This window comes from Gopherus flavomarginatus, chromosome 1 (assembly GCF_025201925.1).
Source record: "Gopherus flavomarginatus isolate rGopFla2 chromosome 1, rGopFla2.mat.asm, whole genome shotgun sequence".
In the NCBI taxonomy this organism is placed as follows: domain Eukaryota; kingdom Metazoa; phylum Chordata; order Testudines; family Testudinidae; genus Gopherus; species Gopherus flavomarginatus.
The window spans coordinates 79375481-79403291 of NC_066617.1; the positions used below are offsets into that span (position 1 = coordinate 79375481).

Sequence of the window (27811 nt, forward strand, 5' to 3'; positions counted from 1 at the left end):
CTCTTTTCCAAAACCCTCCGCAACAGGACCAGGGTCCGCAGCAGTGGGGGTTCTGGACACCCTGGGCGTACCATCAAGCCCAGGGCCCCCAACAGATTCCTCCTAGGCCTGCAACGGCAGAGCACAGGGCGCCGGAGGCGTCGTTGTCTCGCCCCCCTCCCTCCCCGGACGGGGAGGACGGATCAAAGCAACAGGACCCTGGTCTCCCTCCTGAGCCAGAGGCGAGGGCTGAGGCGGACCCCCCGCTGGACACTTTCTTGCCAGGGGTCTCCTCATCCTCTTCTCCTGATGAGGCGGTGGCTGGCACTTCCTCCAATAGCCCTCCTCCGCTAGATCTCAGGGCACATCAGGACCTCCTCAGGCGCGTAGCACAGAATCTGAGCCTGCAAGCTGAGGAGGTCTCTGAGATCGAGGACCCCGTCGTCAGCATCCTCTCCTCCGATGCTCCCACCAGGGTCGCCCTCCCCTTCATTAGGACGATCCAGGCCAACGCCAATACAATCTGGCAATCACCGGCCTCCATCCCCCCTACTGCAAGGGGCGTCGAAAGGAAGTACATGGCCCCCTCCAAGGGCTATGAGTACCTCCATATTCACCCGACACCATGTTCCCTGGTGGTGCAGTCGGTGAACGAGAGGGAGCGTCACGGACAGGAAGCCCCAGCCCCCAAATCCAAGGAGGCCAGGCGTATGGACCTCCTCGGCCGCAAGGTTTATTCGGCTGGGGCCCTTCAGCTCAGGGTTTCCAATCAACAAGCCCTTCTTAGCCGCTACGCATTTAACTCTTGGGTGGCAGCGGACAAGTTCAAAGAGCTGCTGCCACAAGAGGCACGTCAAGAATTTGCGGCGATTCTTGACGAGGGCAAGAAGGTTGCATGAACCTCGTTGCAGGCCTCCTTGGACGCTGCAGACTCGGCTGCCCGTACCCTCGCCTCGGGGGTAACGATGTGCCGCATCTCCTGGCTTCAGGTTTCTGGCCTTCCACTGGAGCTCCAATACACCATCCAGGACCTCCCGTTCGAAGGCCAGGGCCTGTTCTCGGAGAAGACAGACCCCAGACTGAAAAGTCTTAAGGACAATCGGGTCATTATGCGCTCCCTTGGGATGCACACGCCTGGGACGCAACGCAGACCCTTCCGGCCGCAGCAGCAGCAGCATCGTCGGCCATACCCCCAGTTCCGCCAGCGGCAGGACCTTAATAGGCGCCGCGGCAGAAATGGCAGGCGCAGGCCGTCGGGCAATCAAGGGGGGGCAAAACCAAAGCTCCTCTAAAGCCCCACCTGGACCCAAACCTTCATTTTGAAGGTGCGCTAGAGGGCGTGATACCAGTATCCTACATGGATCCTTCCCCCCCGTTTTCCAACCGCCTTTCGTTTTTTATCCAGGCGTGGTCCCGGATAACATCCGACCGCTGGGTCTTACACACGGTGCAGACGGGATACCGTCTGCAGTTTGTATCATTTCCTCCCTCCCGCCCCCCTTCCTCGTCCCTCTTCAGGGACCCCTCTCACGAGCAATTCCTTCGACAGGAGGTACAGACGCTCCTCAACAAAGGAGCTATAGAGGCAGTTCCGGAAAACGAGAAAGGCAAGGGGTTTTATTCCCGCTACTTTCTGATCCCCAAGGCCAAGGGAGGCCTCAGGCCTATCCTCGACCTGCGAGAGCTCAACAAATACCTAGTGAAGTTGAAGTTCCGCATGGTATCCCTGGGGACCATTATCCCATCCCTGGATCCGGGAGACTGGTATGCCGCCCTCGACATGCAGGACGCTTATTTTCATATTGCCATATGGCCACCCCACAGACGTTTCCTTCGATTCGTGGTGGGCCGCCTTCACTACCAATTTGCAGTCCTCCCATTTGGCCTTTCTACGGCTCCGAGGGTATTCACAACATGCATGGCCATCGTTGTGGCACATCTTCGGCGCAGTCGCATTCACGTGTTCCCTTACCTCGACGATTGGTTAATTCGGGGCACGTCGGAGCTGCAGGTCTGCAGCCACGTCTGCAGGATCACCGGCCTGTTTGCTACCTTGGGCCTCATGATCAACGTGGACAAGTCAACCCTGCTCCCCTCGCAGAGGGTGGAGTTCATTGGGGCCGTCCTGGACTCCACCGTGGCCAGGGCCCTTCTGCCGTTGCCAAGGTTCCAGGCGTTGTCTGCGATCGTTCAGCGCTTGCTGACAGCCCCCTTGACATCGATACGGACATGTCTAACCCTGTTAGGCCATATGGCAGCCTGCACATTTGTGACCGGGTACGCACGGCTCCGCATGAGGCCCCTCCAGTCGTGGCTCATTGTGCATTACCGGCCGGCAAGGCAACCACTAGACATGCTGATCACAATCCCCCAGGGGGTGTTGGATTCTCTCAGCTGGTGGCTAGACCAGTCCGTAGTGTGTGCGGGGCTCCCATTCCACCCGCCCCAGCCCTCGGTGTCCCTAACGACGGATGCCTCAGATCTCGGCTGGGGGGCCCACCTGGGAGCCCTGAGAACACAGGGCCTGTGGTCCCCACAGGAGGTGAAGCTACACATCAACATGCGGGAGTTGAGAGCGGTCCGCCTTGCTTGTCAAACGTTCTGTCACCAGCTTCGGGGTCGTTGTGTCGCGGTATTTACCGACAACACGACGACCATGTACTATATCAACAAGCAGGGCGGCACCAGATCCTCTCCCCTATGTCACGAGGCGATGCGACTCTGGGACTTTTGTATAGCCCACTCCATTCACCTCACGGCTTCCTTCCTCCCCGGAGTACGGAACACGCTGGCGGACTGCCTGAGCAGATCCTTCCTCTCGCACGAGTGGTCCCTTCGCCCGGACGTCGCCCTCTCGATCTTCCAGAGGTGGGGTTGTCCCCGCGTGGACCTCTTCGCGTCCGGGGGGAACAGGAAATGCCAGGCGTTCTCTTCCTTTCAGGGCCGGGAACCCGGGTCTATAGCGGACGCCTTCCTTATTCCGTGGACGACCCACTTGTTCTACGCGTTCCCCCCGTTCCCGCTGGTCCACAGGGTCCTTCTGAAGGTGCGCAGGGACAGGGCCCGCGTGATCATGGTAGCCCCGGCGTGGCCCAGACAGCATTGGTACCCCATGTTGCTGGACCTGGCCATAGCCGACCCAGTTCCCCTGCCCCTTCACCCGGACCTGATCACCCAGGACCACGGAACTCTCTGTCACCCGGACCTCCAGTCGCTGCACCTAGCAGCGTGGCTCCTGCGTGTCTGACCAGTTCTAAGTTGCGCTGCTCCACCCCGGTACGTGAGGTACTCTTGGGCAGCAGGAAGCCTTCCACTAGAGCGACATACTCGGCAAAGTGGAAGCGTTTCTCCTGTTGGTGCGTGGAGAGAGGTCTCCTCCCGATGGAAATTTCGGTGGCCAATATTTTGGACTATATTTGGTCCCTCAAACAACAGGGCTTGGCGATCTCGTCCCTGCGGGTCCACCTGGCGGCTATCTCCACCTTTCACCTGGGTGGGGATGGCCGCTTCGTTTTCTCTCACCCGACGGTGACTAGATTCCTGAAGGGGCTGGAACGTCTATACCCTAACGTCCGACCCCCTGCCCCGACCTGGGATCTTAACCTGGTGTTGTCTCGGCTCATGGGGCCTCCCTTCGAGCCGTTAGCTACTTGCTCCCTACTCTATCTTTCTTGGAAGACTGCCTTTCTAGTAGCTATTACCTCAGCTAGACGGGTGTCGGAACTCCGGGCTCTCACGGTAGATCCCCCGTATACAGTCTTCCATAAAGATAAGTTGCAGCTGAGGCCGCACTCTGCCTTTCTCCCCAAGGTGGTCTCAGCCTTCCACGTCAACCAAGAGATATTCCTCCCGGTTTTTTTCCCGAAACCTCATTCTTCACGCAGGGAGCAACAACTCCACTCGCTTGATGTCCGTAGGGCTCTCGCGTTCTATGTGGAGAGGACCAAACCGTTCCGCAAATCCCCCCAGCTTTTCATGGCAGTAGCGGACCGCATGAAGGGGCTTCCCATTTCCTCGCAGAGGTTATCCTCGTGGGTAACATCCTGTATCAGGACCTGCTATGAGCTGGCCCACGTTCCTACGGGCCGTGTGACTGCGCATTCTACCAGGGCGCAGGCGTCGTCGCTGGCTTTCCTCGCCCATGTGCCCATCCAGGAAATCTGTCGGGCAGCGACCTGGTCATCGGTCCACACCTTTGCTTCCCACTATGCCCTGGTCCAGCAATCCAGAGAGGACACGGCTTTCGGATCTGCAGTGCTCCATGCCGCTACTTCTCACTCCGACCCCACCGCCTAGGTATGGCTTGGGATTCACCTAACTGGAATGGATGTGAGCAATCACTCGAAGAAGAAAAGACGGTTACTCACCTTTGTAACTGTTGTTCTTCGAGATGTGTTGCTCACATCCATTCCACACCCGCCCTCCTTCCCCACTGTTGGAGTAGCCGGCAAGAAGGAACTGAGGAGCGGGTGGGCCGGCAGGGGTATATATCGGGTGCCATGGCGGCGCCACTCTAGGGGGCGACCTGCCGGCCCACTGGAGTTGCTATGGTAAAAAGTTTCCGACGAGCGTGCACGCGCGGCGCGCACACCTAACTGGAATGGATGTGAGCAACACATCTCGAAGAACAACAGTTACAAAGGTGAGTAACTGTCTTTTTTTGCTTGAGTCAGCTATTATTCACATTTTAAAGAGAGGCTAAAAGCATAGCAACTTAAATTAAGTGAGTAATTATGAGCAAGATCTTGAGGGAACAGCACAGTTCAAAACATTGCAAAAGTGTTTTAAAGATTTTTATTTTTTAAACTGGAAAATTCCCTGCAGATTTCCTCAAACTTTGCAGTTTTCCCCTGCAGTATTCCACTGGCTCTAGCTGTAAGCTTTTTCATTAGACTGAAGTGTATCTGTTGTTATCACAGCATGTTTGAAAAGTGGAAAAAGTCCTTCAGTCACTAAAAATCCTTACAAAAACCCAATAATATTTAAACTAATAATTTTACACTTTCTCTCTTTTTTCCCCCTGTTCTGGTCATATGCTGATGAGTAAGCACAGTGGCCAGACTGGAAAAAGTGGGAAGAATGAACATAAAGACATTTATGGACCATTAGTAACTATGATGATAAGCACTTTTTATATGCAGGTAAATGTGTAGGTAGAAAGAGACACTAATTTTGAGTCAGAACCTCAGCTGGTATAAATCAGCATACATGCAGGATTTGTCTCTTTGCTTTCAAAAGTGCTTCTATTCGGTTTAAGCATTGGGGTCTAAGACTTTGCTCACTCAATATTTTAAATGCCCCCATCTGGGCTTTGACATTTATGCTGAAGTGCATGCAGTAGTATAAGGTGTATATTGCATAACAGTATTGCTGGTTTTGGACCAAGATTTGCCCAGTATTTCCCTTATTTGGGCAAAACTTACATTTTTGTCAACGAAGGGTTTTATCTGAACTGGGAAATAGAATATATATTATTTTGGGAAAGTTATCTTTGAAATGGGAAAAAGTTGTAAAAATCGCAGAAATCAAGACCCTAATACTTTGGTATCTTTGGTGCTCTGCTCCCTTCCTGTCCTTGCCCCCGCTAATCCTAACCTGTCTGAAGATACAGAAAAGCTGTGAGATCTCATCTCTCAGCATAAGACTGAATCAGCACCATCCTCGTGCGGGAGAAGAACCCTAAACAACTCAATTGAAATGGTTACAATTTTAGTTTTTTAGGAGAATCTGGGCCTTAACAAGTATTTTTACATTTAATAAGAACCTTCAGAAGTCCTCAATAAAACAGTAAAAATGAAATGACAAACATTGGTTTCTCCCATATGCTTTTGTTTGTTAATTTTAAAGTTTATGATTTTCTTTTGTTTGTTCATAGATTCTATATTAGATTCAAAGTATTGCCATAATAGTTTGTTATGCAGAACCAGATGTTTAAAAAGTGCAGAGATCCTATGGATATTGGAGAGAAGTGGGGAAAACTCTAGGATTCTCATGAACTCAGATCAACCTTCTATAAATAAGTAATAATTTCGGCATTGTTCCCAGCATGCTGATTAAGGAATGAATGTAGTTATTGTCTGATGATCAGTTTCTGGACAAATTAAGAGAGTAATACAGGAAATGCAGGAAAGAGGAAGGTGTATTAATCTGACTAGTTATGCAGAAAAGTGTCTTTAACTGTTCTGTTTTCTGTTCTGTGAGTGTCCTCTCAGGGTTCAATTCTGCATATCTTAGTTCACAAGTATTTTATGTCTCTGTCTGTGTGACTCCACACAGACAAGTATTCAGGCCCACCAACAGAAATTCAGGGAACCAGGGCCATCCGTAGGGGCCCAGGGCGGAAGTAACAAATCCATCACTTCCAAGATCACCCACGCTGGCCCGCGGGGCCCGAAGTGGTCTCACTCTCCTAGGTGCCTTGCAGCCCCCCCAGGCCCCTGGACAGTTGCCCCCTTTGCTTCCCCCCCGCCCCCTCCCCGCGGTGGTGGGCCTGCAAATGTCATTTCTTCCCCTCTATACACACAGCTATTTCCTGAAGAGTCTCTTAGTCCTTGGGTCTGGGCAAGCGGGGATAAGCAGGTGCTGTGTGCCTGCTATTTATCCCATCCTCCAAGCAAATAGTCAGGGATTGGGCCTTGACTCCATCCACTCAGGACAGCTGAGCCAGTGTGAGAGTAGTACTCTGCTGGTAAGGATCAGTAGTGGATTACTACCCCTTGCCATAAATGAGGAGCAGGTAAAGAATTGGAGTGAAATGAGGAGCAGGTAAAAAAGGAGTGAAATCAGGAAGGCCAAATCACACTTGGAGTTGCAGCTAGCAAGGGATGTTCAGAGTAAAAAGAAGGGTTTCTGCAGGTATGTTAGCAAGAAGAAAAAGGTCAGGGAAAGTGTTGGCCCCTTACTGAATGAGAGAGGCAAACTAGTGACAGAGGATGTGGAAAAAGCTAATGTACTCAATGCTTTTTTTTGCATCTGCCTTCACAAACAAGGTCAGCTCCCAGGCTGCTTCACTGGACAGCACAGTATGGGGAGGAGGTGATCTGCCCTCTGTGGAGAAAGAAATGGTTCAGGACTATTCAGAAAAGCTGGATGAGCACAGCTTCATGGGGCCAGATGCGCTGCGTCTGAGGGTGCTAAAGGAGTTGGCGGATGTGATTGCAGAGCCATTGGCCATTATCAAGGCAATCAGGGGAGGTTCTGGATAACTGGAAAACTTTAAAAAAGAGAAGGAGGAGGATCTGGGAAACTACAAGCCAGTCAGCCTCACCTTAGTCCCTGTAAAAATCATGAAGCAAGTCCTCAAGGAATCAATTTTGAAGCACTTAGAGGAGAGGAAAGTGATCAGGAACAGTCAGCATGGATTCATGAAGGTAACCTAATTGCCTTCTATGATGAGATAACTGGCTCTGTGGATGAGGGGAAAGCAGTGGTTATTCCTTGACTTTAGCAAAGCTTTTGATACGGTCTCCCCCAGTATTCTTGCCAGCAAGTTAAAGAAGTATGGGCTGGATGAATGGACTATAAGGTGGATAGAAAGCTGGCTAGATTATTGGGCTCAACAGATAGTGATCAATGGATCTGTGTCTAGTTGGCAGCTGGTATCAAGCGGCATGCCTCAAGGGTCAGTCCTGCGGCTGATTTTGTTCAATATCTTCATTAATGATCTGGAGTATGGCATGGACTGCACTCTCAGCAAGTTTGCAGATGACACTAAACTTGGAGGAGTCGTAGATACGCTGGAAGGTAGGGATAGGATACAGAGGGACCTAGACAAACTAGAGGATTGGGCCAAAAGAAAACTGATGAGGTTCAATAAGGACAAATGCACAGTCCTACACTTAGGACGGAAGAATCCCATGTACTGCTGCAGACTAGGGGCCGAGTGGTTAGGCAGCAGTTTTGCAGAAAAGGACCTAGGGGTTACAGTGGACAAGAAGCTGGATATGAGTCAACAGTGTGCGCTTGTTGCCAAGAAGGGTAATGCATTTTGGGCTGTATAAGTAGGAGCATTGCCAGCAGATCGAGGGACGTGATCATTCTCCTCTATTCGGCACTGGTGAGGCCTCATCTGGAGTACTGTGTCCAGTTGTGGGCCTCACACTACAAGGAGGATGTGGAAAAATTGGAAAGAGGCCAGCAGAGGGCTACAAAAATAATTAGGGGGCTGGAGCACATGACTTACGAGGAGAGGCTGAGGGAACTGGGATTGTTTAGTCTGCAGAAAAGAAGAATGAGGGGATTTGATAGCTGCTTTCAACTACCTGAAAGGGGGTTCCAAAGAAAGTGAATCTAGACTGGTCTCAGTGGTTCCAGATGACAGAACAAGGAGCAATGATCTCAAGTTGCAGTGTGGGAGGTTTAGGTTGGATATTAGGAAAAATAGGAGGGTGGTGAAGCCCTGGAATGGGTTACCTAGGGCGGTGGTGAAATCTCCTTCCTTAGAGATTTGTAAGGTCAAGCTTGACAAAGCCCTTGCTGAATGACTTAGTTGGGGATTGGTTCTGCTTTGAGCAAGGGGTTGGACTAGATGACCTCTTGAGGTGCCTTCCAACCCTGATATTCTATGGTTCTATGAAGTGTGCTTCTCTTGCCTCCCATTTCCTCAGTATAATTAATGATGGCTTGAAGTGTGTCTATTGTGAGATGATCAGCAACCATGCAGAATTAATAGAGTGATCATCATTTTAAAGTGCCAGAATCAGCAAACTGTGCTGTGAGAATGTTTCCCAACACTGCCTTTATGTGTCCTCTGAGTATAGGTAAATGTAGTTGTAGTAAAGTACATGAAAAAGAGCTAAACTAAATTCCTGTGGGGAAGAAGGAATAAGAGATCAAATTTCATAGTAGCAATTTTTTGTCATACTAGATATTTTATTCTGTGTTTTGTTAGTATTGCTTATAATATTACTGGTATTGCTGTTATGTTGTTCAGTTTCACTAATTCATCTTTGATTCAGTAATATAATCATAATAGATGTTGATTTCATTTGAGGACTATGAGGGCCAGACAGTCTGAATTGTATTAATATTTCTGTTTTTCTAATATCTCAGAAATCAAAACAGAAAAGTTTATGAATGATAAGAAATCTCATGAAGTGGAGATGATGTCAAAGTTGATAGATAGCATTGCAAATTTTTGCGGTATAAAGCAGGTAAGAATGAACTTATTTCAATGTGTATTACCATATAATTTACAAATACTTGCCTTGTCTTTTCTATCTTGTTCAAAGCCTAGATTTTGATATATCCTTAATGCAGATTTTATTTTTCATTTTCGTAATAGTGACTGAAAGGGAAACCTTTGAGCAAAGCTGAGGGGCTCTTTACCCACACCGTTGTTAGCTTCAGGTAAATAACCTCTCCAGTCATTATTACAATTGTGAATCATGAAAAACAGTCATGATTTTTATATGCTAAGCAGTTAAAAGCTGCACTGCATGTTGCCAGGCATTTAGTGTTCCTTGTACAATAGTGATAAGACTAAAACAGTAACTAATAGGGAAGCAGAAATTCATTCTCTGCGTTCCATTAAGCTCATAAAAATAGCAAATAAAACAGAATACAGTATCTGACAAGTTTTAAATATAAATATTTCTATTTTTGCATTAAAGAATTGGAATTTTTCTCCTCTTTAGTGCCATCCACCATGATACAAAACACTTATCTGGTGAATGAGCCGTGTTGGTCCAGTTGTTCCTGGCTCCAGACTCATAAGTAGCAAGCCAAAGTGACTTCAGCCACTCCTCTACTCCCTGGTATCAGTCTGGTCATGGGTACAAATGGACACTCAGTAATTTCATGTAGATGTTAAATAGTTTGCAGCATATGTGCTTGTGGTACTCAATAGGTGAGGCAAAGGAGAAGTTGCCAACCACAGCTTTCTGGACACATTCTGTGGGTATGTCTACTCTTTGAGCTGGAGGTATAAATTCCAGCTTGAAGATACATACCCATGCTACCTTGATGAGACTTAACGTGCTAAAAATAAAGCTGTGGTGGGAAGGTTAGCTGCTCCAAGTAATACCCATGTGAGACGCTAGGAACGTACTTGGGCAGCTAAACCTTCCCATTGCTTGCATTACCCCTTTACTACATTCAATTTTTAGTGTACTGTCTCAACCAGTACTAGCGTGGGTATGTCTTGTCCAGCTTGAAATATAGACATACCCTGAGAGAAAAGATTGGAACCACCTCAATGTGCTAACTCTGATTCCTGGTGCAATTGGTGCAATCAGCCAGCTCTCTGTCTTTATGTGATTGACAACTGACAATAAAAGATGCATATTTTTAACCAGAGAGTATTTACATTTGTTGGTTTCAAGCATCTTTGGCCAAATAATTTATTCTTTTGGTGGTGGTTTTGAAAAAAAATAACTTATGGCCATTTATTTTAATGAAAAACACTGCTATACAGTATGTCACTAAATATGAAATGCAGATGGCTTTATGTTAACTTTACTCCATCATTCAGTCATATACTGTAACAGAATTTATTTGTTCAGTTACAAATCCCTAATATATGAAAAGAGCTTTCCAGTTACATTTTTTTTTTAAATTTTCCTTTTCAGTTATTGAAAAGCAACCTCTTTTGTTTTAGTTACCTTTAAACTTTAATATAAATTGTAAAGTTTTAGGAGAGTTTTTTCCTTATTGATTTCTTTCAATCCTGCTGACAGAACAAAATATATATAACATTTAATTTAAAAACATAGAGCAATGAAAACACAACACATGTTTTACAACAGCACAGCTGTCCTCAGGGTGTTTCTTTCAGAAATTACGGATTACTGAAGGACTGAAAAGTGCCCTTTGCTTCACCTCCTGTACCTATGATGTATAATGGGTGGTAGAGGATATTGTTCTCTTGTGGTGCTTTATTGTGTATTATAACAAATAGTAAAATGGATATGAAGGCAGAAATGTGATGCTTATTGTAATCACTTTCAAGTTAACTGTTTGAGTTAAAACATTAAAGAAAACTTTAAAGTTTTGTTACTTTAAAAAAATGTTTTCTACCCCATTTTTGTATTGTTCCTAATACACACTGTTAGTGAAACGTCATACAAATAGAACTTTATGTAAAAGGTCTTTGTTTCATTCTGAAAATAAGCTAGTGTAATTCTTGTTTTCTTTTACACATATTTGTTAAATTTTCTTTGGAAGGTGCATTATGCACAACAAATTCATTCAGTGTATGAAACAAATAAGATTTAATTCTGCATTCATTATGTATTTAATTCATGGCTTGTTGCTGGGAAATGCTCACAGTCTTCTGGAAAATGATGTCCACGCCTGTATTGGGCCAGGATCTATGTTTAAACATAGTACCCAGCCCAATATGGACAGAGCTTTTGTAGTTTATTATGTCACAGAAATTTCATTATAAACATTCATGCTTGGCGTGTATATTATAGTATGTTGAGTATCTTTCCTTATATGGAATTACAGCAGGGATTAATTTAGTCCCGTATGTTTGTTTCAACATATAATCACTGCCTATTTTGAAACCTATATTTTCTTTTCACTTTACAAAGACCACAAATGTTAAGTGCATGGTGTTTATCTATATGTTTTTTTCACTAAATAATAAATGAAAATATCTTGCCAAAACAGTTGTACATCTTTACAGCCACTAGAGGTCATTATAATAGGTTTCTGAACAATTCACAATCTGAATGTATGTCCACTTAGTTCCTTTCATAGGAATAGTAATCCAAATGCTGTGTGAAGGTTGGGGTGTGGATAGAATCATGACACATTCGACATTACAATAATATCTTTCTATCTTCGAATTCCCATCCTGTCACTATTTCTTAACTAACTGGCAAAAACATTCCACATGTTCCTTTCTCGTCTTTCTTTTAAATCTTTGTGGGAGGCATCGGGTGTGATGGTGGAGAGGGTGGCAAGTAAACTGTTTTTACAAAAGTTACAGCCAAAGTCTATCTCATCCCTCTTCCACCAAAAGTGTGTGTATACAGATGTCACCCAAAGAATGTAAGGATTAAGGCCTTGGTTACACTGGCGCTTTACAGCGCTGCAACTTTCTCACTCAGGGGTGTGAAAAAACACCCCCCTGAGCGCAGCAAATTACAGCGCTGAAAAGCACCAGTGTAAACAGAGCCCCAGTGCTGGGAGCGCGGCTCCCAGGGCTGTAAGCTAATCCCCACGGGGAGGTGGAGTACCTGCAGCACTGGGAGAGCTCTCTCCCAGCGCTGGCGCAGCAACCACACTCGCACTTCAAAGCGCTGCCACGGGAGTGCTCCTGCGGCAGCACTTTGGAGTTCGCAGTGTAGCCAAGCCCTTAGTTGGAAAACAAAACAAAACAAAAAAAACTGACAGAAAGAAAGCAACAGGAGGGAAAAAACCATACTCTTAATCCTTGCATAATATTGCTGAGTCATAAATTCAGTCCATAATTAGTTTTTACCCCAATCATAAATACTCTGTGCTCTGTGTAGTCCCTTTCTTGACTTTTATCCAAAAATACCTTGGTTACTAATTCTCTGTCGGATTTCTTGGCTTGAATAAAATTTATAGCATTCTCAGGACTTCAGAAAAATAACTCTCTCCTTTTCATTCCAGCTTTGCTGAATTCAAAGGTACTGCCTGATAACTAAGAATGTGCAGTTCATCTTAAGCCTGGGTCAAACCTTTTATGCCTATTCACATGATTTGGCATAAAATCAGAGCAGATGTTCAAATGAGACATGTTAGAATCCAAAAATCCTTGGATTAAGCTATTTAGGAACCATATACCTAACACACAAGGTTTTGTCCATATAATTCTTAGCAGATACTGGATCAGAGGAAATTTTTTGACAGTCTCCATTCTGTTGAGAAGTGGCTCTCTGTTACTTACTCCGAAATCTTACCAAGCATTGGGCTGGGTCCTTATGTGCAATTAAAATTCACATAGTGCAAAACATGGGACTGTGCAAAGTTGGTATAAAGTTCTTACTTTCTGTCCTGTTCCTGCTGCTATTATGTGCACTGCTTCACTGCATTATGTTAGCTCACCCCTGGGTTGGAACTATCTTATAGTCACAAGAAGCTGAAAACCTAAGTGTTCCAACCATGCACTCTCTTCTCATCAACGGATATCAGGAAAGGTGTATGGCATGTGAGCTCTTATCTAAGACATCTGGAATATGTCAATGCAAGATCACCCTTACCTTGGAGTGATCTTCCTTGAGTTGGTTACACAGATTTGGCTTCCCACGTCTGCCAGCAGTGGCTCAAAGTGGCTACACTTGAGAATATGGCCCATTAATTTTTTATTTTACTGTTTTTTAAAACAAAATGAAATTGTGCACAAAAGTACATTAAAAGACTTAGAAAGGTCAGGAGGCTGAAATTCATGACTATTTCACTGACTGTGTTTCTGTGGTAGAACTAAACCAGTTTTAACATATTTGTATTTTAAAACCAGAAGCTGAGCAGAATAAGAGTTAAGTAAATTATGGACCCTGTACTTCTTTTCTTAGGGAAATGTTTATTATTAGCATGTGTTTGAAACATGTTTTATTTGTTGTTCATTAATATGGTACATGCTATTTTTAATTCATTCTGTTATCTTTACTCTAGGTGATTGACCTTGGCTCTGGAAAAGGCTACCTAAGCTCCTTTTTATCCATGCAATATAATCTAAAGGTTTATGGAATTGATTCCTCAAACACCAACACTTATGGAGCTAATGAAAGGAACAGGAAATTGAAGAAACATTGGAGAGCTTATCAAAGTCGGGCAAAAGCAAATGTCAGAGGCCAAGTGTTGGAAGAGCCAAAGGATAGGGCAGTGCAAGATGAAGTGAAATGTAGAGCAAATATCAATGAAAAGCTTTTAAGTACTAACAACAGTCTTTTAAGTCAGGACCAGATGGCTAGCTCAGATTCAGTTCCTTTGGAAATTACTGGTGCTTTCATAGACTCTGCTATGTTGAAAACCAGCAAACAAACTGAAACTCATTTGATGGCTCAGACACAGTCTGATGGGAACAAAATGTCTGAAAATGCTTTTTCTCTTCTAAACATTCTACCTGCTGATGCTGTAGAAGCTGTTTCTTCATCTAAATATAACTTGAAGCTCTGTGAAGAGGAAAAAGAGCAAAGAAAAATGGCTTCCATCAAGGCCAAAGCAAGCAAGTCAAATGACTCAAACATTTATTTGCCATTGACCTCATACATCACTGCAGAAACAGAACTCCGTGATATCATTACAGATCTGGAGGTTATTTCATTTATTAGCATTGTTATTTTTGAAATACCAGTGTCTGATTCTCCATTGCTTTTGCACCTTGTGTACACATTTTCACCCGTGCAAAGTGATTGCAAAGTGGGTGTAGAATGCTACCAGTAGTGTGACTGGAGAATTTTGACTCGGTAACACTTCACACCCACTTTGCACAACTGTTTCTTACTGATGCATATTTTTTCCTATTTTAGAAGATGTGCTGGACTACTTTTGGCTAGGTGAATTAAGCACTTCTTAGAGCTTAAGAAGTGGCTGAAATTACCACTTAAAACAAAGTTAACAGCGACTTTGCAGTGATATTCATCAACTATCCTGTAACCTAACTATTCTAGTTAGATATAACACATTTAATTACAAGGAGAGTGATTTATATATACAAGTTATTCAGAAGAATATACTTTGCATTAAAAACAACTTTTGTGAAATTTTTATTTAGTAATTAAAATTTACGTAACCTGAAATTGAACTTTAGATATGAAATACTTTATATGGTACACCACAATAACCCCTCTTAAGGAATTACCAAATAATTTTATTTATAAGCATCATTTTTTTCAATTTGGATTTTTGGACTTAAAGATAATGACAGTTTAATAATCGACTAAACAACTGAGACCTGATCTCAGTTTCCCTGTACCTCATGAAATCATTTACACTGGTACAAAGTGAGCACAAAGAAAATGCTACCAAGTAAGAATGATTGTGTTGTGCTTCCACTGGATGCTCTCTTTGCACTTATGTAAATGAATACAAAAGATGGAGGTGAACAGAGATGAGGCCCCTACTTCTGTTTTTAGAAGCAAAGTCATATTATGGTTGCTACAAATAGTAAACAGTACTGCCTGGCAGGATATGTGATAAATTGTACCATTAAAAGCTTTTTAAAACTTCATTACAAATGGTTAACACATTTGTTTTAAAACAATCAACTGATTTTGCAGTACAAGCAGTCTTCGACTTTATGATGTTCGAGTTATGACGAATGGCACTTACAGTGTTTATAAATTGTCATCGTGTTTCGACTATACAACATCAGTTTCAACTTTACAATGCTTGAGCCGACATTGTTCCTATGGGAAATTCAAGTTACAACATTTTCGAGTTAAGACACAATTTTCAGGAACCAGTTGTGTCGTAAGTGTGAGGAGTGCCTATATTCCTAAACACTGAGAATGTTTGGAGAAAAACTGCAGTGTTGATTGATTTATTTGGCAAAACTTTAAAATTAAATTGAATCGCTGAAACAGTATCAGGGTTTGAATATATATTTGTGTGTAGCCCAGAGCTAATGCTGAATTAATGAATTCTATTGGATAGATCCACTGTATAAGTCAAGGGATTGGAATCTGCTTTCAGTTACACCAATAATGGGGTTTACAAAAGTGGAATTGAAGTAGGTAGATCACAACAGTATAGCTCAGAACAAAATTTGGCTTTTGGACTGTTTTAACAGAATCTTCATATTTAATTTGGTTTTTAGGTCTCTTACATCTGGTGTCCATCTTCCACCACCTTTCTTTTGGAAGAATTTGTTTAACTTTTCCAGCCAGCAGATTTAGTGCTGTTCTTGCCGGGGCATGGATTTCTATCCCTTACTAGGCCCCATAGCCCTTCTAAGGCTCTTTCACATTACTATTAAGGGAGGAAGTACTGCAGAGTGCTGACCTCACTATAGGGTCAGCTAAGAGAATAGGATTGTACAGATGGCACTTAATTCTTACAAGGCTGAAAATTCCAGAGAGAATTGGAATGGAGCAGAAGGATAGCCAGGAGAGAAGTGAGGGTGAAAGAGAGGAGAAAAGGAATGATGGACAGTATAGTGGATGAAGGAATGAGAGAAGTATCATGGTGAGAAGTTTGACAAAGGATAACTGGGATGGAGAAATAAAAGAATGGAACAAAAGGAGAAAGAGTGAAGAAAATGATTACAGGAAATGGAGAGATACAGGAAGAGTATACTGTCCATAACTAAGGCTCTGATCATGCTTCCATTGAAGTCATCGACAAAACTCCTGTTGACTTCAGGGACTCTGGCTTGGGCTCTTTAGAAGGGAGAGATACTGTAGAGACAGAGCAAACAAAACAGATGCAGAAACAGGAGTCGCAAGCAGCATTTATTTTCAGTCACAGGTGGAAACTACTGCCAATACTGTTGAAGTATTGAAATGTAACAGAAGTGTTGTGGGTACATTTGGTCATGGAAGTTAAGGTAGAAAATTTTGAAGTTAAAAAAAAAAAAAAGGTCAAAAGAATGGCTGGTCATTTGGTGGTAGGTCTCTGCACTGCCACAGAAGTGGCTCATGTTCAGTTAATGGTCCTGGGCTTCTGCTTTCTCCTTGCCAAGGAAAGGAATGGATAATAAGGAAAAATTATCAGAGGGTAGCCGTGTTAGTCTGGATCTGTAAAAGCAGCAAAAAAATCCTGTGGCACCTTATAGACTAACAGACGTTTTGGGGCATGAGCTTTCGTGGGTGAATACCCACTTCCTCAGATGCATGTAATGGAAATATCCAGGGGCAGGTATATATATGTGTGCTAGCAAGCAAGTTAGAGATAACGAGGTCAGTTCAATCAGGGAGGATGAGGCCCTGTTCTAGCAGTTGAGGTGTGAAAACCAAGAGAGGAGAAACTGGTTCTGTAATTGGCAAGCCATTCACAGTCTTTGTTCAATCCTGAGCTGATGGTGTCAAATTTGCAGATGAACTGAAGCTCAGCAGTTTCTCTTTGAAGTCTGGTCCTGAAGTTTTTTTGCTGCAGGATGGCCACCTTAAGGTCTGCTATAGTGTGGCCAGGGAGGTTGAAGTGCTCTCCTACAGGTTTTTGTATATTGCCATTCCTAATGTCTGATTTGTGTCCATTTATCCTTTTCCGTAGAGACTGTCCAGTTTGTCCGATGTACATAGCAGAGGGGCATTGCTGGCATATGATGGCGTATATTACATTGGTGGATGTGCAGGTGAATGAACCAGTGATGGTGTGGCTGATCTGGTTAGGTCCTGTGATGGTGTCGCTGGTGTAGATATGTGGGCAGAGTTGACATCGAGGTTTGTTGCATGGATTGGTTCCTGAGCTAGAGTTATTATGGTGTGGTGTGCAGTTACTGGTGAGAATATGTTTCAGGTTGGCAGGTTGCCTGTGGGCAAGGATTGGCCTGCCACCCAAGGCCTGTGAAAGCGTGGGATCATTGTCCAGGATGGGTTGTAGATCCTTGATGATGCGTTGGAGGGGTTTTAGCTGGGGGCTGTATGTGATGGCCAGTGGAGTCCTGTTGGTTTCTCTCTTGGGTTTGTCTTGCAGTAGGAGGCTTCTGGGTACACGTCTGGCTCTGTTGATCTGTTTCCTTATTTCCTCGTGTGGGTATTGTAGTTTTGAGAATGCTTGGTGGAGATTTTGTAGGTGTTGGTCTCTGTCTGAGGGGTCAGAGCAGATGCGGTTGTACCTCAGTGCTTGGCTGTAGACAATGGATCGCACTGAGGTACAACCGCATCTGCTCTGACCCCTCAGACAGAGACCAACACCTACAAAATCTCCACCAAGCATTCTCAAAACTACAATACCCACACGAGGAAATAAGGAAACAGATCAACAGAGCCAGACGTGTACCCAGAAGCCTCCTACTGCAAGACAAACCCAAGAGAGAAACCAACAGGACTCCACTGGCCATCACATACAGCCCCCAGCTAAAACCCCTCCAACGCATCATCAAGGATCTACAACCCATCCTGGACAATGATCCCACGCTTTCACAGGCCTTGGGTGGCAGGCCAATCCTTGCCCACAGGCAACCTGCCAACCTGAAACATATTCTCACCAGTAACTGCACACCACACCATAATAACTCTAGCTCAGGAACCAATCCATGCAACAAACCTCGATGTCAACTCTGCCCACATATCTACACCAGCGACACCATCACAGGACCTAACCAGATCAGCCACACCATCACTGGTTCATTCACCTGCACATCCACCAATGTAATATACGCCATCATATGCCAGCAATGCCCCTCTGCTATGTACATCGGACAAACTGGACAGTCTCTACGGAAAAGGATAAATGGACACAAATCAGACATTAGGAATGGCAATATACAAAAACCTGTAGGAGAGCACTTCAACCTCCCTGGCCACACTATAGCAGACCTTAAGGTGGCCATCCTGCAGCAAAAAAACTTCAGGACCAGACTTCAAAGAGAAACTGCTGAGCTTCAGTTCATCTGCAAATTTGACACCATCAGCTCAGGATTGAACAAAGACTGTGAATGGCTTGCCAATTACAGAACCAGTTTCTCCTCTCTTGGTTTTCACACCTCAACTGCTAGAACAGGGCCTCATCCTCCCTGATTGAACTGACCTCGTTATCTCTAACTTGCTTGCTAGCACACATATATATACCTGCCCCTGGATATTTCCATTACATGCATCTGAGGAAGTGGGTATTCACCCACGAAAGCTCATGCCCCAAAACGTCTGTTAGTCTATAAGGTGCCACAGGATTTTTTTGCTGCTTTTAAGGAAAAATTAGAGTATCCTCCCAGTTCCAACAAAGATACAGAGAACACTTCCACCCCCCCCCCCTCGCATTTGTTTATAGGAAAGGTTCTCACACTTTGTTGACACTGAAATGCTTGTGGTGTTCTTCAATAAATTTCCAGAACAGGACACTGGGAGTCTCCATGAGCTTGTATAATTAAATCTCACAGCAAATTAACTATTTATAGTTATCTGTTTTTACTGTTCTTTTCTTTTCTTTAGTTGAAAAGAAATCTGTTTGTTGCTGTTTATTTTTAGGACTGTATAATGGTGGGACTACATACATGTGGGGATCTTGCTCCGAATACACTGCGAATCTTTACTGCTAAACCTGAAATCAAGGCAGTCTGCAGTGTGGGCTGCTGCTACCATCTGTTGACAGAAGAGTTTGAAAACCAAAAAGGTACAGGAATTCTGCTGAACTCAGGTTGACAGTCTGCAAGATGAGAATGTAATTATCTTTAAGCTAATAGCTACCTTGTGTCCAGTGGTGCAAATAGAATTAATTTCTTACCGGTACGTTGCACCAGCTCAAGGGGTGGGGGGAGGGCATGGGACCTCTGCACGGGACCTCTCACGTGACCCAGCCTGGGGCCCCACGCTCTCTCTCTCCCTTATCCATGATCCATCCCATGTTACCTGGGAGGGGAGCACTCTCAGTGGGTGGACACAGCACAGCTGCTGTGTGGGCTGCTAAGAGAAGAGGAGGGCTTGCTTCTGGAACAATAGCCAATTAACAATCACACCTGCTTTGGGAATTGCCAGCAGAAGAGTTTCAAACCAGCTCCCTCTGACAGCAGAGAATATTTTTTTCCAGACATGCTGGCAACTGAGCCCCATTCCAGCAGCTCCCAACTCCGCCCCCAGCCCTTCCATGCAGCTACATCTCCTGAGTCCTGTCCAGGGTCAGTACAGCAGCCCCACCACAGGACAGGGCTGGGGGAGAGGGTGAGGCTGGGCCCTGGGGCAGTACAGCCATCCCGGAGGAGCTGCCGGCATGGGGTTCTGCTCCTTTCACCACTGTGGTTCAGGGCTGTCCTGGGAACTGCAGTGGCAAAAGGAGCAGTACATGGGACTACAGGACGGCTCCACGCTGGCAGCTCCTCCAGAGCAGCTGTATTGCCCCAACCCCATCTCCAGCCCTATCCTCCGGCAGGTTTGCTGTACAGATCCTGGACAGGAGATGCAGGTATGCAGCTGCATGGAAGAGCTGGTAGTGGTAGGTCCCATGTTCTGCTCCTCCTGTGTCTTTCCGGTACACCGTACCGGCTATAAATATTTTACTGGTACAGCATACTGGACCGTACCACCCTACTTGCACCACAGCTTGTGTCTGTTCTTTTTCAGTGGTTTATTTAGAACTGTTTTTAATTATGTTCTGTGAGACATTCACTCCTGTATGCCTTGTAGCTTTCCCGTTATGCCAGCATTTCCAATATTCTTCCTGAAATTAGGCACATTAATGCAGAAGGTTTTTATGTGGTTAAAAATACAGCTGTTTTTATTCCATTACTTCACTCATAAAATGTGGATTCTTTTGGTTAATATGTTTTTATCCTTCTAAAATATTTTGTGCCAGATTTTGCCTTGGGCTGTGTGCACACACAACTTCCATTTACTTTTGGTTGTGCGTGCATAACTAAGAGTAGAATTTGGCCCTCAGAGTTTAAGTAATCACTTTAAAAAGTGCCCATCAGAGTGTAGCACTCTGGGCAATTGCCAGGATAGTTTGTAAAACAGTACATGTATAACAGATTTTCCTGGAGTACAAAGCTGAAAGTTGTCTGAAGATGTCTTCACACCAAATTAAAAACTTTCCTTCAAGCATTAGTTTTTTTCATTCCTGAGAAAAGGTTGATATCTTTAGTTGTAAAGTATAGCCTTCAAAGAAGTAAAAGCTGAGGATTGTAATTGCACAAGTTTTATCAGTGTATACTGTAGTACATGAAACTGATGGACTGTTACAAAAAAATCTGGTTATTTTTAATGTCTGCCATTCAACTCTCGTAGTGGTATAATCATTGTTACTGTCAAACATAAAACAGTCAATTACAAACTGAAGTGAATTTAAAAATTCAACAAAGCACAGCAAATAACATGGTGCTGGATAATAACAAATAAATGTGTAGGCCTCTAAAACTGATATTGATAACAATTTAGCCAAAGGATTAGATTAATGTATGTGCGAATTTTTTGATGAATAAAAAAGGGTATTTGCCTCAGTAAGCAAATAATTGTTGGATTTTGCATTTAAATAAGGCAGCTGGAAAGCTTTGGAGTGCAGCTTTGTTATATAACATACATGCTTTCTGTGAAAGTGAGAAAAGAGATGAATTCCTCTTTTCCCAGTCCAATAATCTGGGACAAGAACTAGAGTAGCTGCCCTGCTGTACTTCACCCTAGAGTTTCCTACTGCATCTGAAAATGATCACTGCTGATCCAGTTAGTATTTAAGTAGTTAATGCTAACACTTAAATTGTCATCAAGCTTGAATGTTAACACCATGTTAAAATAAAATTAATGGAATAGTTTACATCTCTCTCAGCTATTGTTGCAGGTTCTCTGCAGACTGATGGCTTGGCTACACTCGAAACTTCAAAGCGCTGCGGCGGGAGCGCTCCCGCCGCAGCGCTTTGAAGTGTGAGTGTGGTCGCAGCGCCAGTGCTGCATGTACTCCACCTCCCCGTGGGGATTAGCTTGCAGCACTGGGAGTCGCGCTCCCAGCGCTGCTGCACTGTTTACACTGGCGCTTTATCTTGCAGCACTCGGGGGGGGGGGGTGTTTTTTTCACACTCCTGAGCAAGAAAGTTGCAGCACTGTAAAGCGCCAGTGTAGCCAAGGACTAAGGCATACATCAGTTCCTCCATTTACAACCACAAGGACTAGAATTACTTTTGTAATGAAAGTTTAGATTCCTGAGTGTGATTACACAACAATTTAAAAAGAATCTATGATGCATCAATGTAAGTTCCTTCCTAATCTTATTCTACATGAGGTCCTGCTTACAGGAAATAAAAGAACAAAAAAGCGAAGTGAAGCCAGGAAGGGAAAGAAAATATTACAAAATCTATCCATATTTTTAGATATATACTAAACAGAAATAAGGATGCACAGCAATTTTTACTCTAGTAATTAGGCTTGGCCCTCAAGCTAGTAGGCATTAGGTGAATTTTACAAGCCTTGATACCAAGTTTTGCTTCCCCAAATGTTAAATACCTGTTGCAAAGAGAGCAAAACATCCTGACCTTTCTGTAGGTGTACTTCTTTTTCCAGAGCAACCCTTAAACACTTAAGAAACAAAGGCCTTGTCTACATTACCCACTGGATCGACAAGGGCAGTGATTGATCCAGCGGGGGTCAATTTATCTGGTCTAGTCTAGATGCGATAAATCGACCACCATGCGCTCTCCCGTCGACTCCGATACTCCACCGGGGAGAGAGGCACAGGCGGAGTCGACGGGAGAGTGTCAGCCGTCGACTTACCACAGTGAAGACACTGCAGTAAGTAGATCTAAGTACGTCGACTTCAGTTACGTTATTCATGTAGCTGAAGTTGCGTAACTTAGATCGATCCCTTGCCCCAGTGTAGACCAGGCCTAATACTACACAGCCATCACTGCTATCAAAAGAACAAGTGTGATATTTACGGTAAGTTGAAACATAAAGTTATGCAGGTGAACAGTGATAGGAGATGTTGCTCTTTTGCAGCTTTTCTTTTTTTAGTTGTAGAAATGAAGCCAGATTATATATTAGAATTTCTAGTTTTATTTCTTGCAGCTTGAAGGATGTAAGTTACTCTAATGAAGAGCTCCTTATGAAAAGAAAAAGGAAAACACTATTTTTCTTTTCCTGGGAGACCACACTGAAGCTATTCCAGGCATGCTCAGGAAATTAGCAAATTCAAAATTTTACTGCAGAAATATTTATTACAGCATCTAAAACTGGTTTCCACAAAAAAGTAAGGTTGTTACTTTCTCTTGCCTAGTGGAGGGGCTATGGTCAGTTGCAGTCCTTGCTCTCTGGGGAATGCAGAGCCTCACTGGAAAGTAAATTGTCTCAAAGGGAGTGTGGAGTAAATGGGATCATGGGTCTTCCCTACCCCTATGACTGGCCTCTGGACTGGCCTCTGAAACTGGCCAGGTGTGCCAAGGCGATGTAGACTGTACCTGCAAGAGGCCATTACCCTTCTGCACCAGGGCTAAAGTGTAATCCCTGCCACTGCCCTCCCTGGGCCAATGCAGTTTGGCACTGCCTCTCAAGCAGGCCAAATTGTAATTTAAATAATTTGTCCAAAAGCTTTTTTCTAAAGGGGAATGGCAGTCCATTAACAAGATTTAAAAAAAAGAAAAATTAAATCCAGAGTATGTCACATTGCCTCAGTGGGTCACAGCTGAGAATACAGATTCCGGATAAATGGCTTAGAAATAGGGCAGCCTCACCACAAACTGGTGGTTATTGTATCACTAGATGTACCAAGCCAGTAACAGAAGTAAACTTTTGTCTCACCATATTGGTTAAAAAGTCAAAAATTCAGTCTCCTTAGGCATTCCAACCCTTATGTCACCACCTAGACACTATATTTTATGAGTGGTTATTGAAAACTAGAACTGTCAAGCAATTAAAAAAATTAATCGCAATTAATCGTATAAAATACCATTTAAATATTTTTGGATGTTTTCTACATTTTGAAATATATTCATTTCAATTACAACACAGAACACAAAGTATACAATGCTCACTTTATTTTTATTACAAGCATTTGCACTGTAAAATACAAAAGAAATAGTACTGTATATACTTGATCATAAGCCAGTTTGTTTATAAGCTGACACCCTCAAGATGGATAAGTAAAAACAGCAAATTTTTATGACCCATTCATAAGCCAACTCTGTAATTCACAGGTCAGCAAACTTTGACTCCTGGGCCATCAGGATAAGCCGCTGGTGGGCCAAGACGGTTTGTTTACCTCAAGCATCTGCAGGCATGGAAGTAAACCTAAGTAAACAAAGTGCCCTGGCCTGCCAGCTGCTTACCCTGATGGGCCAGGACAGCAACTGGTGGGGAAATTTTTTGGGGGGGGCGAAGCTGGGGGTCAGGAGAGTAACCCCTGTGACCACCCTTAGCCCGGGACCCCGACACTCTCCCCATCCCTTCCCACCTTAGCTGGGATGGGCCAGGGAAGGATGTCTATGGCCTGGCCAGAGCTGCTCTGTCAGGCTGGGTGGCACAGCTGCAGCCTGCTCCTGTGGGCCAGGCCAGGCAGCGTGGCCACAGTGCGCTCCAGGGGGCCAGGCCAGGCAGCGTGGCCACAGCAGGCCAGGCCAGGCAGTGCGGCCACAGAGTGCTCCAGCGGGCCAGCCCGGGCAGCGCAGCCACAGCTTGCTCCAGCGGGTTTGGCCAGGCGGCACGGCCACAGAGTGCTCCGGCGGGCTGGGCCAGGTGGCATGGCCACAGCCTGCCAGCCCTGGAGCTGCAGCTGTTTCGGAGACTGCGGGGACAGCAGTGTGGCCAGAAGAGGAGAGACTCAGGCCCCTCCTCTTCCCTTCTGGCTCTGGTAGCTGTGCTGCCTCTCCTTTCCTCCTCTGTTGGGGGGGATGAGGGGCTGTGTCCCACCTCTCCCTCTCTATACCTGTTCATAAGCTGACTCCCTTCTCTGATGCTTCTCCTTTTTACTAAAAAAAATCAGCTTATGAATGAGTATATATGGTGTATTTCAATTAACCTACTACAAGTACTGTAGTGCAATCTCTCTTTATCATGAAAGTTGAACTTACAAATGTAGAATTATGTACAAAAAAACTGCATTCAAAAATAAAATAATTAAGGCTGTCGTGCGATTAAAAAAGTTAATCGTGCTTAAGCATGCTGTTAATATAATACCATTTATTTAAATATTTTTGGATATTTTCTACATTTTCAAATATATTGATTTCAATTATAACACAGAATACAAAGTGTACAGTGCTCACTTTATTTTTATTACAAATATTTGCATTGTAAAAAGCAAAAGAAATAGTATATTTCAATTCACGTAATACAAGTACTGTAGTGCAATCCCTTTATCATGAAAGCTGAACTTACAAATATAGAATTGTGTACAAAAAATAATTGCATTGAAAAATAAAACAATGTAAAACTTTGAAACCTGCAAGTCCTCTCAGTCGTACTTCAGCCAATCACTCAGACAAACAAGTTTGGTTACAATTTGCAGGAGATAGTGTCACCTGAAAGTGAGAACAGACATTTGCATGGCACTGTTGTAGCCAGCATCGAAAAATATTTGTGTGCCAGATGCGCTAAAGATTCATATGTCCCTTTATGCGTCAACCACCATTCCAGAAGACATGCATCCCTGCTAATGACAGGTTCTGCTTGATAAAAATTCAAAGCAAAGTGGACTGATGCATGCTCATTTTCATCATCTGAGTCAGATGCCACCAACACAAGGTAGATTAACACATTATGAGTGTCATCAGCATGGAAGCATGTCCTCTGGAATGGTGGCTGAAGCATGAAGGGCTATATGAATGTTTAGCATTTCTGGCACACAAATACCTTGCAGTGTCATCTATAAAAATGTCATGCAAATGCCTGTTCTCACCTTCTGGTGACATTGTAAATAAGAAAAGGGCAGCATTATCTTCTGTAAATGTAAACAAACTTGTTTGTCTTAGTGATTGGCTGAACAAGAAGTAGGACTGAGTGGACTTGTAGGCTTTGAAGTTTTACATTGTTTTGTTTCTGAGTGCAGTTAGGTAAGAAAAAAAATCTACACTTGTAAGTTGCACTTTCACGACAAAGAGATTGCACTACAATACTTGTATGAAGTGAACTGAAAAATACTTTTTTATTTATCATTTTTACAGTGCAAGTATTAGTATAAAAATAATATACACTTTGATTTCAATTACAACACAGAATACAGTATATATGAAAATGAAGAAAAAACATCAGAAATATTTTAATACATTTACATTGGAATTCTATTATTTAACAATGCAGTTAAAACTGTGATTAATTGTGATTAATTTTTTTAATCACAATTAATTTTTTTGAGTTAATCATGTGAGTTAACTGCAATTAATCAACAGCCCTACTGAAAACCAGTTTCATCAAACAAAGGGTCCTTCTGATCTCAAGAGATCAGCCACATAGTCAGGTCAGTATTTAACTCAGATTTTACCCATAATCACACTGCTGCCAATTCTTTAAATAAAATATAAAGGTTTATTTATAAGAGAAAAGAAAAAGAGAGTGAAAGTGGTTAAGATCATATACATACAATCATTGCAGTAATCTTATATCAAGTTTGTAGCAGCAGTGGAATAAGCTGCTGGCTTGTTAAGTCTTTAGTAACTTCCAAAAGATTGGAAGGTCCTCAATGCATAGTTTGAATATGTTCCTTTTAGTTGTAAGTCCGAGGAATCAGAGCAGGAAAGAAGCAAAATGGTGTCATTCTAGGGGTCTTTTATACCCTTTTCCATGCACGTAGAATTTTGTCTGTTTCAAACAAAGCCACAGCCTCAGTTTGTGGAACGTTACTGGCACAGGATGGAGTCCCCGGTCACATGAGCATATCACATGTCCTTGCTGACTCACACAAGGCAGCCATTGGCCATATCCATGCCAAGATGTCCATAGGAAGACTTTGGGCTTGTCTACACTCTCAATTTACAGCGCTGCAAATTTCTCGCTCAAGGATGTGAAAAAACACCTCCTTGAGTGCAGCAAGTTTCAGTGCTGTAAAGCGCCAGTGTAGACAGTGCCCCAGTGCTGGGAGCTATGCCCCTGGTGGAGGTGGCTTTTTTTAGAGTGCTGGCAGAGCTCTCTCCCAGTGCTGCACCATGACCATACAAGGCACGTTAAAGCGCTGCTGCAGCAGTGTTTTAGCTTTGCCTGTGTAGACTAGCCCTTACTGGATGGGTGGGATGAGTTTTCTTCTATGGCCCTTTGTGAGGCCATGGCTACACTTACAGCTGTACAGTGCTGGGAGTTACAGCTGTCTTCATACTGCTGTGTAGCAAAAGCGCTGCATTGTGGCCACACTGACAGCTACCAGCGCTGCAGTGTGGCCACATTTGCAGCATTTCGAGTGCTGTTGGGAGTGGTGCATTGTGGGCAGCTATCCCACAGAGCACCTCGTCCCATTTTGGCGCCGTGGGTTGTGGGAAGGGGAAGGAAGGGTGCGGGTCATTCCGCTTCCTGTCCCAACACCCCATGGTGCATCGCTTCACATCCCAGCAGTCACAGTTTTTCCATCCACGTTTGGTGCCATTGCGAGTCTCTGTGCAGCGCGATTTCTGTGGGAAATGGAGCCCAAGCTGCTGAAGACTTTGCTGATGACTGTCACCAGCACATCACATTTGGCAGTTGAGCTATTCCTTCAACTCCAAAGTGACAGTGAGGAATCCGACGATGATATCGAGTCGCCTGACACGTGACACTAAATTGCTTGTGGCATTCACGGAAATGCTCAGCACCGTGGAACGCTGCTTTTGGGCTCGGAAAACAAGCACTGAGTGGTGGGATCACATCGTCATGGAAGTCTGGGATGACGAGCAGTGGCTGCAGAACTTTCGGATGAGAAAAGCCACTTTCATGGGACTGTGTGAGGAGCTTGCCCTCACCCTGCGGCGCAAGGACACGAGATTGAGAGCTGCCCTGCCAGTGGAGAAGCAGGTGGCTATTGCATTCTGGAAGCTGGCAACTCCAGACAGCTACCGATCGGTCGCGAACCAGTTTGGAGTGGGAAAGTCGACCGTTGGAATCGTGTTGATGCAAGTTTGCAGGGCCATTAATCACATCCTGCTAAGAAGAACCGTGACTCTGGGGAACGTGCAGGACATTGTGGATGGCTTTGCACAAATGGGTTTCCCTAACTATGGAGGGGCGATAGATGGGACGCATATTCCTATTCTGGCACCACCCCACCTGGCATCCAAGTACATTAATCAGAAGCGGTATTTCTCTACGGTTCTCCAGGCGCTTGTGGATCACCGTGGGCGTTTCATTGACATTAACACAGGCTGGCCTGGAAAGGTGCATGA

The 27811-nt window shown here is 44.3% G+C and overlaps 1 protein-coding gene across 5 annotated transcripts in view; it reads left to right on the top strand.

Moving 5' to 3' along the window:
• METTL25 (methyltransferase like 25) overlaps window positions 1–27811 on the top strand; it is a 134211-nt gene that overhangs the window by 37656 nt on the left and 68744 nt on the right. For all 5 annotated transcript variants that reach the window (XM_050935471.1, XM_050935480.1, XM_050935484.1 and 2 more), the window contains 3 exons: window positions 9031–9131; window positions 13567–14208; window positions 19023–19167. In XM_050935471.1, coding sequence (XP_050791428.1) covers window positions 9031–9131; window positions 13567–14208; window positions 19023–19167 — 888 coding nt within the window. The remainder of the gene's footprint in view (window positions 1–9030; window positions 9132–13566; window positions 14209–19022; window positions 19168–27811) is intronic.